A 14,438-nucleotide genomic window follows, 5' to 3' on the forward strand; every position below is an offset into this window, starting at 1 on the left:
TCGTGGCGAACCTTCAGCAACCCATGACGCTGGTTTCTCACAACGACCGTCCGAAGATGGCGGCAAGCGTGCACGTCCGTCAACGGGAGGTCAAATCGCGCAAAGACTTACTGTACATTGTGTAAACTGCTCACGCACGCGGAAATACCATGGCAACCACCCTCCGAGGTCGTACTATCTCGACACGCCCGCTATGATCGCATCCGATCATCAGACTACAGCCTTGCATGGGCAACACCGCTTGCAAGATCTGGATAACTACTTGGACGAGTGCGTCGGGTTCAGTATCGTAGTGTCCGTCAGCTACGACTGCGAAGCTTACCACGAGAAGATCAAAGACGACTTCACACGTCTTTCAATGCCTTCAATGCCTCACAACATAAGTAAGGAGATCAAGCCTTATTTTCGAGTCCTCCAAAATGATGGGCCCATGGCAGATGCGACTAGCGAAAGGCTACAGTTATCAGAAACGCTCAAGAAAGCTTTACACGCGGTCCAAGGCCAGAACGCGGGCATGTCTAGCGAGTGGGACTTGGACAAGGATCTTCTCTATCCGTATGCGCGACTCTATCATTCCAAACATGTATGGCTTGGACCTTCGACGGCATTACTAGAGACAGACCAAAAAGCAGATCTCAGGGTGTTGTACGAGTACGTGACCGAGCGCATGACTTTGGATTATGAGAAGCTGGAAGAGCTTTCAGCTGCGGGGATGGTAGCCCGAAAGCATTGGCCGATGCTGTTTCGACCAGATGAGGTCGCGATCACAATCGAAGACGGTCAATATCGCGCTTTTACTGTGCGATCTTGCCGTTTGCTCGATCAAAATACACTGGAACTGGATTGCTGGTTTTGGGAGTACGATGGCAAATTCTTTCGTAATCACATCACAATACCCATCAAATGGCCCTCTAGATCCGGTCAAGTGGCAATCACAGACCTTTCAGTATATCCTGTCCGCCACGCGGTAGAAGGAACCGAGTCTGAACTTCGGAAACGTGGCAATACCTTCTGGAGTTGCCGACGACGGAAGTACGTGAACTACAGCATTCCATTGAAAGGAATTGGATCGCAGCTTGTAAGACTCAAATCTCGATGACGATAAGTTGTGCTTACACAGCCAGGCTAACCTGCGGTACATGGTCGATGCAGAAGCTTGGAAGCTGATGCATGGCCATGACAATGACCCAATGACCCAAAGCGAACTCAGTAGTGAGGAGTTAGAGAATGATGAACCTCCTGGCGGCGCATTCACACTCATGCTACCTGCGACTATCAAGGGTTACGGTTTCCACAACAAGAAATGGAGTATGTTTGCCGAATCACTTGGAAGCACGAATGCTGACCACTACTCTAGATACTCTACTCGTGGAACATATACAAGATATCAAATGGAACAGTGGGGTCTTCGAGAATCGACTAGTCCTTCAGGAGGACAAAAAGGAACTGGTGAAAGCGTTAGTCACGGTCCACATTGAGAAGAGCCGCGAAATCAAGACCGATTTCATGGACGGAAAGGGCGAGGGGCTTATCATATTGCTTCATGGCGGGCCAGGTACTGGCAAGACGCTCACAGCAGAAAGTATCGCCGAGCTCGTTCATCGTCCTCTTTATAGGGTGACTTGCGGCGATATCGGGACAGATGCCGAAAGCGTAGAAAAGTACCTCGACGCGGCCTTGTTCATCGGGAATACCTGGGACTGCGTGGTCCTACTAGATGAAGCCGACGTGTTTCTCGAGGAGAGAACAAAGATGGATCTTCAACGCAACGCGTTGGTGTCCGTGTTCTTGCGCGTCCTAGAGTACTACGACGGCATCTTGATCTTAACGACAAACCGCATCGGTACCTTCGATGAGGCATTCAAGTCTCGTATACAGCTCGCGCTCCACTATCCGCCGCTGAGCGAGAAAGGCCGCTGGGAAGTCTGGAGAAACTTTGTTCGATCGTTGTCAGAAGGTGGGGAGAAAATCAACACTGAAGAAATCAAAGAGAAGCTGGACATTCTCGCCCGCCACAAACTGAACGGCCGGCAGATTAGGAACACGATCAACACAGCTCGCCAGCTGGCGCGGTACAAAAAGGACTCATTGCGCTACACGCATGTAGACCAAGCCGTTCGCGTTGTCAACGAGTTTGAGAAGTACGTTACAGACGTACATGGTCACGACGATGAGGAGTATGCGCGAGATCAAGGCTTGAGAAACGATGATGCTTTGCAGGTAGACTGATCAATGTTTCCCATTCAATAGTCTTTCTTTTTGGGTAATCTTGGTGTTTCCTATCCCTAGTTTTCTCAGTAGCACATTCTTTGTAAGCCGACAAAACGCAAGCCCAATGACTTTGTTGATACTGAAGTACTTATGTCGCCGCAACGTCGTTGGTCTCTCAGGTGCTGCAGTCGCAAGTTCTGCTGGGTAGCGAACGCAAGTTGCAGCCCGCGGTCCTGCGGATGACTTTGCCAAGGCGCTAATGTCGAGATGCCGAAATAGCTTCGTCATTTGACGTTGTCGTTGTCCTGCCCTCCGCCCAGCACTCTTCCAGCATCAGCCTTCCATCCGCAAATCGTTGTCTGAATGTCTCACATCGCGCACAAGTGCGTATCTGCATGTGCCAGCCGCTTACGTTACAAATAGCCACAGCTAGCACGCTGTAGATTCGCCAGATTCGCCACATCTGCAGCCGAGTGAGATTAGGCCTCGTTAGAGGCCGATCTCGCCTGTCATTGGAGTGCACTTTGAGGGACCGAGATTGCAGATTGTCCATACACACTTCTAGATGCCCTAGGGCAAATCTAGATGCAATGGGAATGCGGCACACGCAGGTGGCCAGTGAGAAGGTACCAGAGTGCATTAGCGCACTCAGGTGCGAAAAGCTACGCTAGCTCCCTGCCGACCCGCAAGTCTTATGGCCGCCTGTGTTGAGTCGGCTCGTCTCGCGTGGCGATATGCAAACTTTCACTTCATACCTCACGATGTCTGATGTTTGTTGAATGCAAGTATTTATTGTTTCTCTCTACTGTTGCAACGGCGAAGCATGGAGCCTGAGAAAGCTAGTGGACGCCTCCGACCTTTCGTGGTTTAGTCGCTGGTACTGCGCATCATGGGTCAACATTTGGACAGCCGCGATGAGACCAAAACGGACCGCTATGGGATGAGGAGAGAGCGCGATGTGCTGCTCCTCTACGGCGCGGCGTTTCGCAATATTCCTCATGTCGACAATCTGGAAAACCATGTACCCCGCTTATCCCCAGATTCGACTCTGACAGCCTTGTGTCAACTTACAGCTATCCGGATGGGTGCCCAGCGGTCCATGATATCGCTCCTCGACGATGAACGGCAACACATACTTGCGGAGGCTACTTGTGACTTACCGCTGCGGCCAGAAGCACCAGGAGACGCCCCAAATAGCTGTTGGCTTGGGAACGTGAGCATCCCGCGGAGCTGGGGCATATGTGAAAAGGTCCTGGAATTGGACCGGAATGAGAACCCAGTTTTTATCATCAACGATCTTAAGAAGAACCAAGGGACATGTTTTCGAGACGATGTCCAAGGCAATTCCGATATGCGCTTCTACGCTAGCGTCGCGTTGATGTCTCCCAACGGCGCAACAGTCGGATCGCTATGCATCTTCGACAACAAGGTTCGAGACGGTCTTTCCAAAGAAGAACTTTCTTTGTTGAGGGACCTGGGTTTTACGGTCATGAGCTATCTGAACACATATACGATCAGAGATCAGTACAGGCGAGGAGAAAGGTTCACTCGAGGGCTTGTCTCCTTTGCAGAAGGCGCATCTGTTCTGTCTCCTTTCGAGGGAGACGTTCGGCACGATTCGACAGCAGTCGTTCAGACACCGTCAGATTACTCTTCCGCGGCGTCCAAAACGGACATGGATGGAGCGAAGGATACGCGAGATAAAGCCGAAGCGAAGCAGACTACTTCTGTTCAATCACCATCAACAATGGCCAAGACGAGCCGTGCCAGATCCAATAGACATCGGTCCATCGGTACACTTCGTAAGGACTATCTCTCCAAGCTTCGCACGGGACACGCACTGACTCGATGGAATAAATCTAGAGGACTCTATTTTACCCACGGACTCGAAGTCGATGTTCTCGCGTGCTGCAAATGTGTTGATGAGCTCAAGCGATCTGGACGGAGTGCTGATCCTAGATGCAAGCGTTGCGGCAAGCGGGGGACAGCGCCGCGGCAACAGCGCCTCAAGAAGCGATACTGATGCCCCCTCCGAGTCGTATCGATCTAGATCTTCAAGCGATGAGGCAAGCTCCAACAGTACCGAAGGTTATGCCCGCGGAACTTCTTCGTCAAGTTCCAAAATGTGTCAGCTACTTGGAGTCGCAACGCCGAGCGACAAGGAGTCGGAATACGGGACTTTGCTGGAGCCTGATCTTTCCCGCTTATTTCACGAATATCCACATGGCAAGATCTTTACCTTCAACGCTGAAGGCTGTTCCTTATCCTCGAGCGAGGAATCGATTTCGAGCCCCAAGGTTGCTGAACATCTGACACCTGCCCCGCCATCGAAACGCAAGACCAACGACCGACCGCAGCGGGGATCGGCTGCTATCCAGGCGATGTTTCCCAAAGCACGCAGTATCGCTTTTATTCCCTTTTGGGACTTTGAAAGGGCTAGATGGTTTGCCGGCTGTCTGTGCTGGAGTAATGATCCATACAGGCTACTGTCCGCATCTGTGGACATGGCATATTTCAAGATTTTCAGTCACTCGATCATGAGAGAGCTCTCACGACTAGATGCCGCGGCCTTGGATCAGGTGAGTAAGCGCTTAAGCTAACGATTTTGCAAGAGCTGAGAGATTATCACAGGCCAAATCGACATTCATCTCGTCCATTTCACATGAGTTACGTTCGCCCTTGCACGGAATACTTGGTACACTAGAGTTCATCAAAGACACGCCGTTGGACTCATTCCAGACCAGTATGATGAACTCTTTGCACGCTTGCGGTACGACGCTCCTTGATACCATCAACCACGTCATGGACTACGCCAAAATCAGCGAAGAAATGAAGATAGTTTCCTCGAAGAAACTGAAAAACGAGAATACAATACGGCTATCTTCCAAGCCAGTGAAGAGCCGGCGAAGAAAGATTTCCGCATTTGATTTTGGAATCGCAACCGAAGAGGTCGTAGAAGCAGTGTTCTCTGGGTCATCATACATTCCAGCCACCTCCAAGCTCATGGAAGCACCTATATCGCCTACAGATGAACACGCAGTCTCGTTTCCTCCGCGCAGAGCACGTTTTGTCGTTTTCGATTTGGCTTACGATGATGATTGGGTCTTTTCATTTCCAATTGGATCGTGGAGAAGAATCGTGATGAATTTGTTTGGCAACGCTGTCAAGTATACTGAAACGGGGTACATTCATGTTTCCTTGAGATCCAACAAGCTAGCTGAAAACGCCGATGCGCCTGCAGCGATCACACTCACCATTACGGACACTGGCTCGGGCATGAGTTCTAGTTTTCTCGCGAACCGCCTCTTCCAACCATTCTCCCAGGAAAACCCCCACGCGCCGGGTACAGGCCTGGGTATGAGTATTGTGCGTCAGATAATCGACACGAACGGCGGCAAGGTTGAAGTTAGCAGTGACCCGAAAACCGGCACTAAAATCATTGTCAAACTTGCCCTTAACAAACCAGAAATACCTGGTGCGATGACGACTGAACGAGCGCAGTTTTTGTCTTATCTACCAAGGTTAGAAGGTCGGAGGATATGCATTCTTCGCAAGAAGATAGAAAGACCAACCGAAGACACCACTGTCTCCAAAACGGACGAAGGTCTGTTACGCTTCACCAACGCACTGGTTTATACCTTGGAGACACATCTCAAGATGGAAGTGGTGAAGACGCACGAGTGGGAAGGTCACGACGCCGACATGGTCATCTGCCCGGAGTTGTCCTTTGACTACCTCGCCACGATCCGGAAAAGGAGGCCCAACGGTCAACGCGCCCCAGTAACCATCTTTGTGGGGATGGATGCACTCGAAGCAGCGACTTTGCGATCCGATGTCCGCGTTACCAATCGTGAGTCGGTAGTTGAGATCATCACGCAACCATGCGGACCTTACAAGCTCGCCTGGGTTCTCAACCGATGCCTGGATCGTTTTGAACATCCCGCCGAAAACCTACAACCTGCCGGAGTCTCTAGTCCACTGCCACAGCCTCGACAACAATCACACCCCTCTACACCAACCAAGTCGATGCAGAATTCCATGGAGTCTCTCAGCTTGACGTCACCTGAAGCAGTCGCTCCTTCTACTGCTGGATCCACAAGTGTGCAGCATTCGGTTACGTCGCCTCAGGAAGAGGATCCTGTGATATCGCACACCCTCATCGTCGACGACAATATGCTGAACCGACGACTGCTCGTCGCGTTCATGAAGAAACACGGCCTTCAATTCGAACAAGCGTCGAACGGACAAGAAGCCCTGCATAAGTACCAGGAAGGTGCGCGCAAATATGACGTTATATTGATGGATATGTCTATGCCGGTCATGGACGGTATGAGCGCTACACGTGCGATTCGCGAGTACGAGCGGAGTAACAATCTGCCACGGTGTTCCATCGTCGCACTTACTGGCTTAGCGTCTTCGAGTGCCAAGTTGGAAGCATGGAGTTCGGGGATTGATCACTTCATGACGAAGCCGGTTAACTTCAAGGCGCTTGGAGAGCTTCTCAGGAGCGATGAGGCGCAGAGAAACGCAAGAGCGGGCAATGAGGATCACACACGGGCAGATTGAAGGGCTTTCTGATGACGAGCCCAAGATTTGACCATAGCGCTATAGCTCAAAGGCAACAGGCGTTTCTGAGAAGATGACAACAAACTAGAAGTCTCTTTGGACGTTGGATCAACCGCCAGCATCCGCAGATCGCAAAGATCCAGTACATAGTGCAGAATGCACAAAGACACATAACCAGCCGCCTATCCTTCTTCCTCCACAGTCACAGTGAACTCCGGCTCCTCCAACCCATACAGCACCTTTCCATCCAAAACCCAATTGAACAAACAAGCTCCACATCCCGACAGCGCGCCAAAAGGGTTGATCTCCACCAACTGTACACCCCCATCTTCCTGCAGCGCAACATCATAACTAAACCCATACCTCAACAGCAACCCCATGATCTCCTCACTCAGCTCTTTCTCCGCATACGCCACAATATCCCCCAACACCTTCTCCGCCCCCACATCAACCAACTCAACAGTCCGCTGCAATTCAAACCCCCACGGCGCTTCAAACCCCATCGGCCACCTATACTGGCTAATTGCACTAACCTCAAACTCCGCCGCTATGGCCTCTCGTCCCGTCTTCGCGGCCGGCGGCGGAACGAAAACGCGAAATTCCTTTGCTGGATCCATACCCTCATCCCACGGATTCAACACGAGTTTAATCTCCATCTCCCTCTTTTGCTTTTTCGCATCTTCAAACTCGCGCGTCAGACAGCCGTACGCGCGCATGCTGGAACATATCTTCGTGATGACGTCTTCGGCTGTCGAACTGGGTAGTTTTCCTCCCATAGGCGAGTCTTTAGGAGACATCTGATCAAGGCGGATGAACCATTGCCGCTTTCCGTCGAGGAGGGCAGCGAGTTTCTTGCCTGATTTGGTGCAGAGAAGTGTTTCGACGACGTCGGTAAGGAGGGAGACGGGAATGCGGGATGTGGATACCCACGCGCTGTGGCAATGCAACAAATCCTCGTACAGGAAGCTGGGGATGAGGATCCTGTGGTAATCAGCCAGGTTTTGGGAGGTTGCGATGAGCGGGTGCCAGAGTGTGTAGCCGTATGGTGTCCAGGGTGGTGTTTCGTGCGTGAAGTGCGGGTTTGAGGGGACGACAGGCGTTATTTCTGAGAAACGGTGGTGGGCGGTGCTGAAGCGTTGGGAGCGGGATGATGGGTTGGAGGAGTCGGTGTTGGCGGCTATGGCGGCGGTGTCGGTTAAGACGAGGGAGTAGGGGATTTTGCGGAGGTGCATTTTGGGTGTTGTTAGGGGTTGGGTTTCTGGGAAGTGGAGTGTGGCGTGGAGTGGGAATTTTAGATGATTTGAAGGAATGAGAGCGCCGTGTAGACGAGTCTTATACTGCAGGTGTAAATTGTTGATGTTGGGCGTGAGTGTTGCGTACCGTGATTGCGATGGAGTCACGACATCCACATTTGGAACGTGAAGGGCGTAGCCACAATATGATCATGCTGCATTGTGCATTCTGCCCTTTTAAGCAAGCAACGAAGCTCGATTAAGATATCTCATGTTCCCAGTCTATTCTCATTCCCATCATGCGCTCCACCATCACCAGCTCAAAAAGTTGTCTCCACAGCCTCTCCTTCGATACTCCCTCCCACAGCTCCCCATCTCGTTTCTTCCACTCCACAACAACAATGGCCCATTCCTGTTCACTGTCAAAGTTCTCAGATCCCAAAGCAGGACAACATACCTCATCCCAGCCTTTTCTCACGCCCCATCTCCAACCACTTCATTCATAGGTTCCTCGAAACCTCCCACGTACACACTCACTCACCCATTCCCCATCACGAACGAAAAGGTCCACTTACCTCCTACCTCCTACCCCGTGCCATCGGCCCCCTTCCCCCCAAACAAGATCGCGCTAAAACAGTGGCAAAACAAAACACAATAGATTGGTAGGCCAGCCCACACATATCTGACAAGAAACAAATTTCCCTCTCTGAAGGCTAGGTTGCAAGTCTCCTTGTGCGGGTGGTATGCTTGTCTGTCCCCCAATCTAGAGGGCCCCACGCAAGGGGGCAGGTGAATGGTTGTAAGGAAAATCGCTGGTACTGGTACTTGACATCCGGGAGATATAGAGTGTATCTGCGTCCCGACGCGCAGGGAAGCGCGAAAACATAGAAACAAGGGAATGGTATAGACGAGCGAGGGAGGTGGAGCTGTGAGATGCTTGGCCGGGTGACTGGGTGGTTTGTTAGCATGGCGGTGGCAACGTGAGAAGATGGGAGGGAAGGGGGAGGGGTGAGTGGGTGAGTAGGTAGTTGACTGCTTGGAGGCAGGATGGAGGGGAGAATGAGGAGGCTATATCTACCTACAAGGACTGGGTTTGCTGAAAAGCTGATGATATGATCACGCGTGTTTGAGTTTAGATGACCATTGTTTCTGCTCGCAAACTTGAGGTTTTAACCGCGTGATCAATACAGCTGCACTCTTCTAGACGCCAACGCGAGCATGGCATGCCAACGTACCCTATAGTCAGTCAACGCAAAACCTATATAGTAACAAGATTACATTTTCCTGCCTATCCTACTCTGGAGCCTCCACAGCCCATGGTACTATATCTCTCTATACGCCAGTCCCTTAACGCTAATGCAGGAAACCAAGAAAAACATCAAACACCGTGATATCGTGCGATTGCAGAGTGAGTCGACAGGCATGCGCTGAGCAACGTCGATCTGTACAAGCCAAAGTACGCATGCACCATTCTTATAGACCTCGTAGTCTCCGACTTGGCCTTCCGGGCGGCAGACTCGCAGCCAACAAAGCCTCGATGCCCGCTGCTTTCGCCGCCTCTCTGTTCTCTTTCGTCACCACTTCTTCAGACACGCATCGTCAGCGAAAGTGCCAACGAATCAAACAAGAAAGAAAAAAGGAAATCCCCGAGTTACTCAGGGATTACCTCTTCTTACTTCCAGGCCTGGGCTTGCACTCGTCTCCCAGAATGGGGTGAAGTTTGATCTTGATGGGGTAGTTTTGCGTGTTTCCACCGTAGCCCTTGCTCCAGTCGTAGCTGACGGCGTAGGCAAAGATGTTTCCGTCCTTGCTGAAGCCCGTCGCGACGATGCTGCCGCCGACTTCGGGGTAGCCCTTGAGACGGTGCTTGGCGTCCTTGTCCCAGAAGTGGAAGGTGCCGTCGGAACCGGCGGTGGAGAAGGTGCCGTGTTGGGGGTGGAAGGAGATGGCGTTTACGGAGTGGACCTTTGCGATGTCGCGGTTGGCGGGGTCTTGCTGGCGGTGGCACTTGAAGGAGAAGTTGAGACTAGATATGAGTTAGATGGTGTGGTGGGATGTGTAGACGTGGAAATGCTTACCTGGTGTCCTTGTCTTCGACGTATTGAATAGCGCATCGTCCTTCGATGGAGCCAACGGCGAAGCCGGTCGCATCTGTGAAGCAGCTCACGACCCTTGTCTGCCACTTGAGAGGACTGGTGATGGTCTTGTAGATGGTTGTGGGGTTCGAGAGGTTGACCATGTGGATGTGGCGCTCGGCGGTTGCGATGACAAGCAATTGATCCTTGATGTCCATGCTGTAGACGCGCTCCTGGCACGTCAGAGTACCGACGGGCTCGGCACCCTGGAGGTCCCAGAACTTGACGGTCTTGTCCCAGGAACCAGTCGCGACGTAGTCCTTGCCGCCGGTCTGGAACCAGCGGACGCACTTGATGCCGTTCTCGTGGGCCTTGGCTTGTTGCGCAGGGACGGTACCGCTGGCGGGGGCAGTGCGGAAGTCGACGATGTTGAGCATGCCTGTTGAGTCGCCGGCTGCTATACGAGTGCCATCCTGATTATGTTAGTATTCGGACATGATTGCCAAACATGTTGCTAAACGTACCTTTGACCATCCGAGACCCAGAACATGACCCTGGCATTCGAATATCCACTTTCCTTGCGCGCCATTGCCGTTGACCTCGTAGATGTAGACCTTCTTGTCCCAGCTGCCCACGGCGAGGAAGTCGTTCGTCGGCGAGAATTGGAGGTCAGATATGCTGTCGCTGGGCACTTGGCCGGCCGGGACTTCGACGTCTTTGCTGGTGTCGCCGGTGGTGGAGCTAGCAGATGCGGCCGGTGCGGCCTGACCGAAAAGAGCCATCTCTTGTGATTACGTCCCTGTATCTGGGCGCGTTCGAAGTGCGGGTGTTGGTTGTTGCGAAGCTTTGCGCGAGGTTGCGGTGTTGATCCCAAGCTTAGACGAGAAAGTAATTCGCACGCGCTCGTATGGAAGTTTCCAGTCACGTGGAGGTGATTCGAGACCGGCAGCAGTGAATAGGGTGGCTACGCGCGCAGGAGACCAGATGACTTTATGTTCTTCACCGACGACGCGCTCAGCAAAGAAACAGGCGATGCACCAAAGCTCTCCAGGCACCCTTGCAGGCGCCAGTCCGCTTCTACCTAGCGCGCCTAGCTCGGCCCCCGGCCTCCGCCGCATATTAAAAAGTTTCCGTCACCCACCTCTTCCTTCCTCCAACGTTCCTCGCTCGAAGAATCGCAACGAAGCTTACGCACAGAGCGCCCGCACGGGTGTCTCGTCTCGCGCTTTGGGAGAAAGTCCCCGGACAACGATCTTTCGCGATCGCACTTTCAGCAACGAACCGCCATAGAAGCCGCGGCTTCCACTACCGACTACGACTCTTTCCGCGTCTCCTTACCCGTTCGCACTCCCTTTTGGTTGGCTTTCCGAGGCCGTGGGTGGAGGGGCTGACACCTGGATGATGATATGAGTCCGTTGGCTTCCTTGCTCACGTGCTGAGGTTCGCTGCAATACTGGGAGGAGGGGGGAGACACCGGGAAGCGCCAGGTATGGAGGGTCTTCTCGTCCAGTTTATGGTTATGCGATTGCCTTCCTGCACTTTGGTCAAACAAGGTGTCACGGATGGTAACTCAATGGGGCTTATTCTTGAGGCGAGGAACGTTCATTCACCCACACACTTTTCGGATCTGAGGGTAGACGCTCTCTGACAACGGTTGGAGTTGACGGGCTACTACGCGCTTGGTCGAACAAGCCAGATTCATCCAGCCATACACGGTTCACATGATGAGACAAATGGAAATAGAGTCAAGCTCTGAGGCTGTGTAATCCCAAAGTGGTATCACGGCCTTTGCTGAATTTTCTACGACGGTATCTGATGAACCTTATGGCTTAGGTAGTCATGAATTGAAGAAAAAAATATCATAACACTTTTTGCATCTCTTCGCATTCTTGACTCGTTCTTGTGGTATCATCTGTGAAGCTTTTTATGCCTCGCTGCCAACAACAAACTCCTTAACCTCCTTGTACGCCTTATCCAAATCGTCGTTGATCACAATCTTGTCATGCGGCGCCTGTCCACTATGCGCAAACTCCATCTCGACCTTGGCCTGGTTGAGTCTCTTCAAGATAGCCTCCTCCTTATCCGTCGCGCGACTCCTCAACCGCTTCTCCAGAATCTCCATAGACGGTGGCTGCAAGAACAAGAACCTTGGGCGAGGGAACGTAGGGTGGTTTGCGACTTGCTTAACGCCCTACAATCAACACTGTCAGCAAAGATGCGCTTTGTACCAAACAGTGGGCAAAGACTTACCTCCATTTCAATATCCAAAATACAAATCTGGCCCTTCTCGGCAATGTCGTTCACAGCCTTGACACTCGTACCATAGTGGTTCCCACCAAACTGCGCATGCTCCACAAATCCTTTCTTCTCTACCAAATCCAAAAACTCTTCTTTGGTTACGAAGTAGTATTCCTTGCCATCTTGCTCCTCTCCCCTGGGCCCGCGCGTGGTGTGCGATATGCTGAAGCCGAATTTGCCGGGGAACTCGTCGAAGAGGCGCTTCAGGATGGTGGATTTGCCGGCGCCAGAGGGCCCGGAGATGACGATGGGTTGGTTGGCGGAGAGGGCGTCTTTGGAGGCGGGGACGGGATCGGTGGGCGCCATGGTGGAGGGGTGGGTGGTGAAGGTGCGGATGGGGAGTGTTGTGAACGTGGGTTTTGTGTGGAGGGATGACAACGAGGAGTGAGTCAGGCGTAGATGGGAGGGTAGCTTTAGGCAACCGGTCCGTGACTCTTTCAACAGGTTCCTGGAGATCCGCGAGAGAGTCAATGGCATGCCTAGTCGTGGATGGGGAGCTGTCGGGCGCAGCGGGGTGTGATTGGCGGTCAAGCTAGGGGTCCTCGTTGGTGTTTGGTGGGGCTCAAGTGGGATGGCGGCGCGTTTTCGTGTTGCCCGTACTGACGACATCGAGCTGGAAATTAGCTCTCAGCTCCGAACTCCGCGCATGTCACGATAATCGCGCCCGGAAAGCAAGTCTTCAGAGCTGCAGATAAGTCACCATGGTATGCACCCTTCTGTACTACTCGCAACACCATTCTAACAACCTCCAGTCGAAACAATACCTCACCCTCCACACAGTCGACTCGGCGCATCCCAAAGCAAGCGACATCTTCGCCGTAGCGCCAACCAGCACCCAACTCCTCTCCGCCTCGGGTTCAAGCAGCGTCAACGTCTACGACACCACACAAGCCGAATTCCCCGTAATACAAACACTCGACAAGGCGCATCCACTCGGCATACACCACCTAGTAACCGCACGTGAAGAGAAGGCACGACGGGCGGCGAGCGCAGGCTTCGAAGGCAAAGTCAAGATATGGAGTCAAGATGAGGATGGCTTGTGGAGTGAGGACGGGGAGATTGTTGGTGGGTACGCCTCCATGCTTTCTTTGGGATCGCAGGAAGTGGTGTTGTTGAAGGAGGGAAGGAGCTGACAGCTTAAACAGACCAGAACAAGCCAGGTGAGATATGGGCCATTGCGCTGAGTGCAGATGGCCAGTACCTAGCCAGCACCAGCATCAACGGCAAGATCAACGTCTGGAGCCTCAACAAAGATGAGGGTATGCCCCGGATACGCGAGTACGAAACAAAAGGCAGCTTCGGTTTATCTGTAGATTTGGTACGCGCTCCCTCCCTTCTCCCCTCCCACCCCGTCAACCCCTACTCTCCTGCTAACCTACCCACTCACAGTCCCGCAACGGCACGTACACAGCCTCCGGCCACGAAAACGGCTCCATCTACGTCTTCAACAACGAAACCGGGCGCCTCGCACACTCCCTCTCTGGCCTCGTCCACCCAGTTCGCGCCGTATCCTTCTCCCCCGCCTCAAAACTACTAGCAGCAGGCGGTGACGCACGCATCATTGCTCTCTACGACGTCACATCCGGGGAGCAAGTCGCAAACTTCACTGGCCACGGCGGGTGGGTATTAAGTCTGGATTGGAGTGACACAGGCGAGTATCTGCTGAGTGGGTAAGTCGTCCTCCATCCCCATACCCATACCCATCCCAACACCCGACCACCATGCCATCAACGCGGCTTCGAAGGTTTGCAAGACATCTTACTAACATTTCTGTGTACGAATAGATCCCACGACTCCAAAGCAAAAGTCTGGCGCATAGAAACGCGATCCTGCGTAGCCACGCATTCCCACGGCGATAAACCGCTCTGGAGCGCAAAGTGGTTGCCGAAAGCGGCGGGCAAGAGTGAGATGTTTGCGTTGGCGGGCGGGAATAACTCGATTAGCTTTTACCGTGAGGCTGCTGGTTGAGTGGGAAGGCTCGATACCGACAGGTGTTGAAGAAGAGAGGGGATGTGAGTGCTCTGCCGCTAAGCTCGAAGCTCGAAGGAGGATGAGA

The 14,438-nt window shown here is 52.7% G+C and overlaps 6 protein-coding genes across 6 annotated transcripts; 3 read left to right on the forward strand and 3 right to left on the reverse strand.

Annotated features, from left to right (window-relative positions):
* Positions 1–1,190: 1,190 nt before the first annotated feature.
* On the forward strand, positions 1,191–2,229 carry J4E86_001632 (uncharacterized protein; the record flags this gene model as incomplete). Its single annotated transcript, XM_051442198.1, has 2 exons — positions 1,191–1,308; positions 1,358–2,229. 2 exons carry the CDS (start codon positions 1,191–1,193, stop codon positions 2,227–2,229), a joined length of 990 nt encoding a protein of 329 aa, XP_051305786.1.
* A 2,519-nt stretch (positions 2,230–4,748) lies between these two features.
* On the forward strand, positions 4,749–6,777 carry J4E86_001633 (uncharacterized protein; the record flags this gene model as incomplete). Its single annotated transcript, XM_051442199.1, has 2 exons — positions 4,749–4,790; positions 4,843–6,777. 2 exons carry the CDS (start codon positions 4,749–4,751, stop codon positions 6,775–6,777), a joined length of 1,977 nt encoding a protein of 658 aa, XP_051305787.1.
* Positions 6,778–7,269: 492 nt separating this feature from the next.
* Positions 7,270–8,009, reverse strand: J4E86_001634 (uncharacterized protein; the record flags this gene model as incomplete). The annotated part of the gene is made up of 2 exons (XM_051442200.1): positions 7,270–7,287; positions 7,311–8,009. The coding sequence occupies 2 exons, from the start codon at positions 8,007–8,009 to the stop codon at positions 7,270–7,272; spliced, it is 717 nt and encodes a 238-aa protein (XP_051305788.1).
* A 1,662-nt stretch (positions 8,010–9,671) lies between these two features.
* Positions 9,672–10,866, reverse strand: GLE2 (RNA export factor gle2; the record flags this gene model as incomplete). The annotated part of the gene is made up of 3 exons (XM_051442201.1): positions 9,672–10,035; positions 10,088–10,557; positions 10,609–10,866. 3 exons carry the CDS (start codon positions 10,864–10,866, stop codon positions 9,672–9,674), a joined length of 1,092 nt encoding a protein of 363 aa, XP_051305789.1.
* A 1,142-nt stretch (positions 10,867–12,008) lies between these two features.
* Positions 12,009–12,688, reverse strand: J4E86_001636 (uncharacterized protein; the record flags this gene model as incomplete). The annotated part of the gene is made up of 2 exons (XM_051442202.1): positions 12,009–12,275; positions 12,335–12,688. The coding sequence occupies 2 exons, from the start codon at positions 12,686–12,688 to the stop codon at positions 12,009–12,011; spliced, it is 621 nt and encodes a 206-aa protein (XP_051305790.1).
* A 395-nt stretch (positions 12,689–13,083) lies between these two features.
* Positions 13,084–14,350, forward strand: J4E86_001637 (uncharacterized protein; the record flags this gene model as incomplete). The annotated part of the gene is made up of 5 exons (XM_051442203.1): positions 13,084–13,086; positions 13,135–13,447; positions 13,528–13,700; positions 13,772–14,052; positions 14,167–14,350. 5 exons carry the CDS (start codon positions 13,084–13,086, stop codon positions 14,348–14,350), a joined length of 954 nt encoding a protein of 317 aa, XP_051305791.1.
* Between the last annotated feature and the right edge of the window lie 88 nt (positions 14,351–14,438).

This window comes from Alternaria arbusti (assembly GCF_024043155.1).
Source record: "Alternaria arbusti strain BMP 1465 chromosome Unknown scaffold_2, whole genome shotgun sequence".
In the NCBI taxonomy this organism is placed as follows: domain Eukaryota; kingdom Fungi; phylum Ascomycota; class Dothideomycetes; order Pleosporales; family Pleosporaceae; genus Alternaria; species Alternaria arbusti.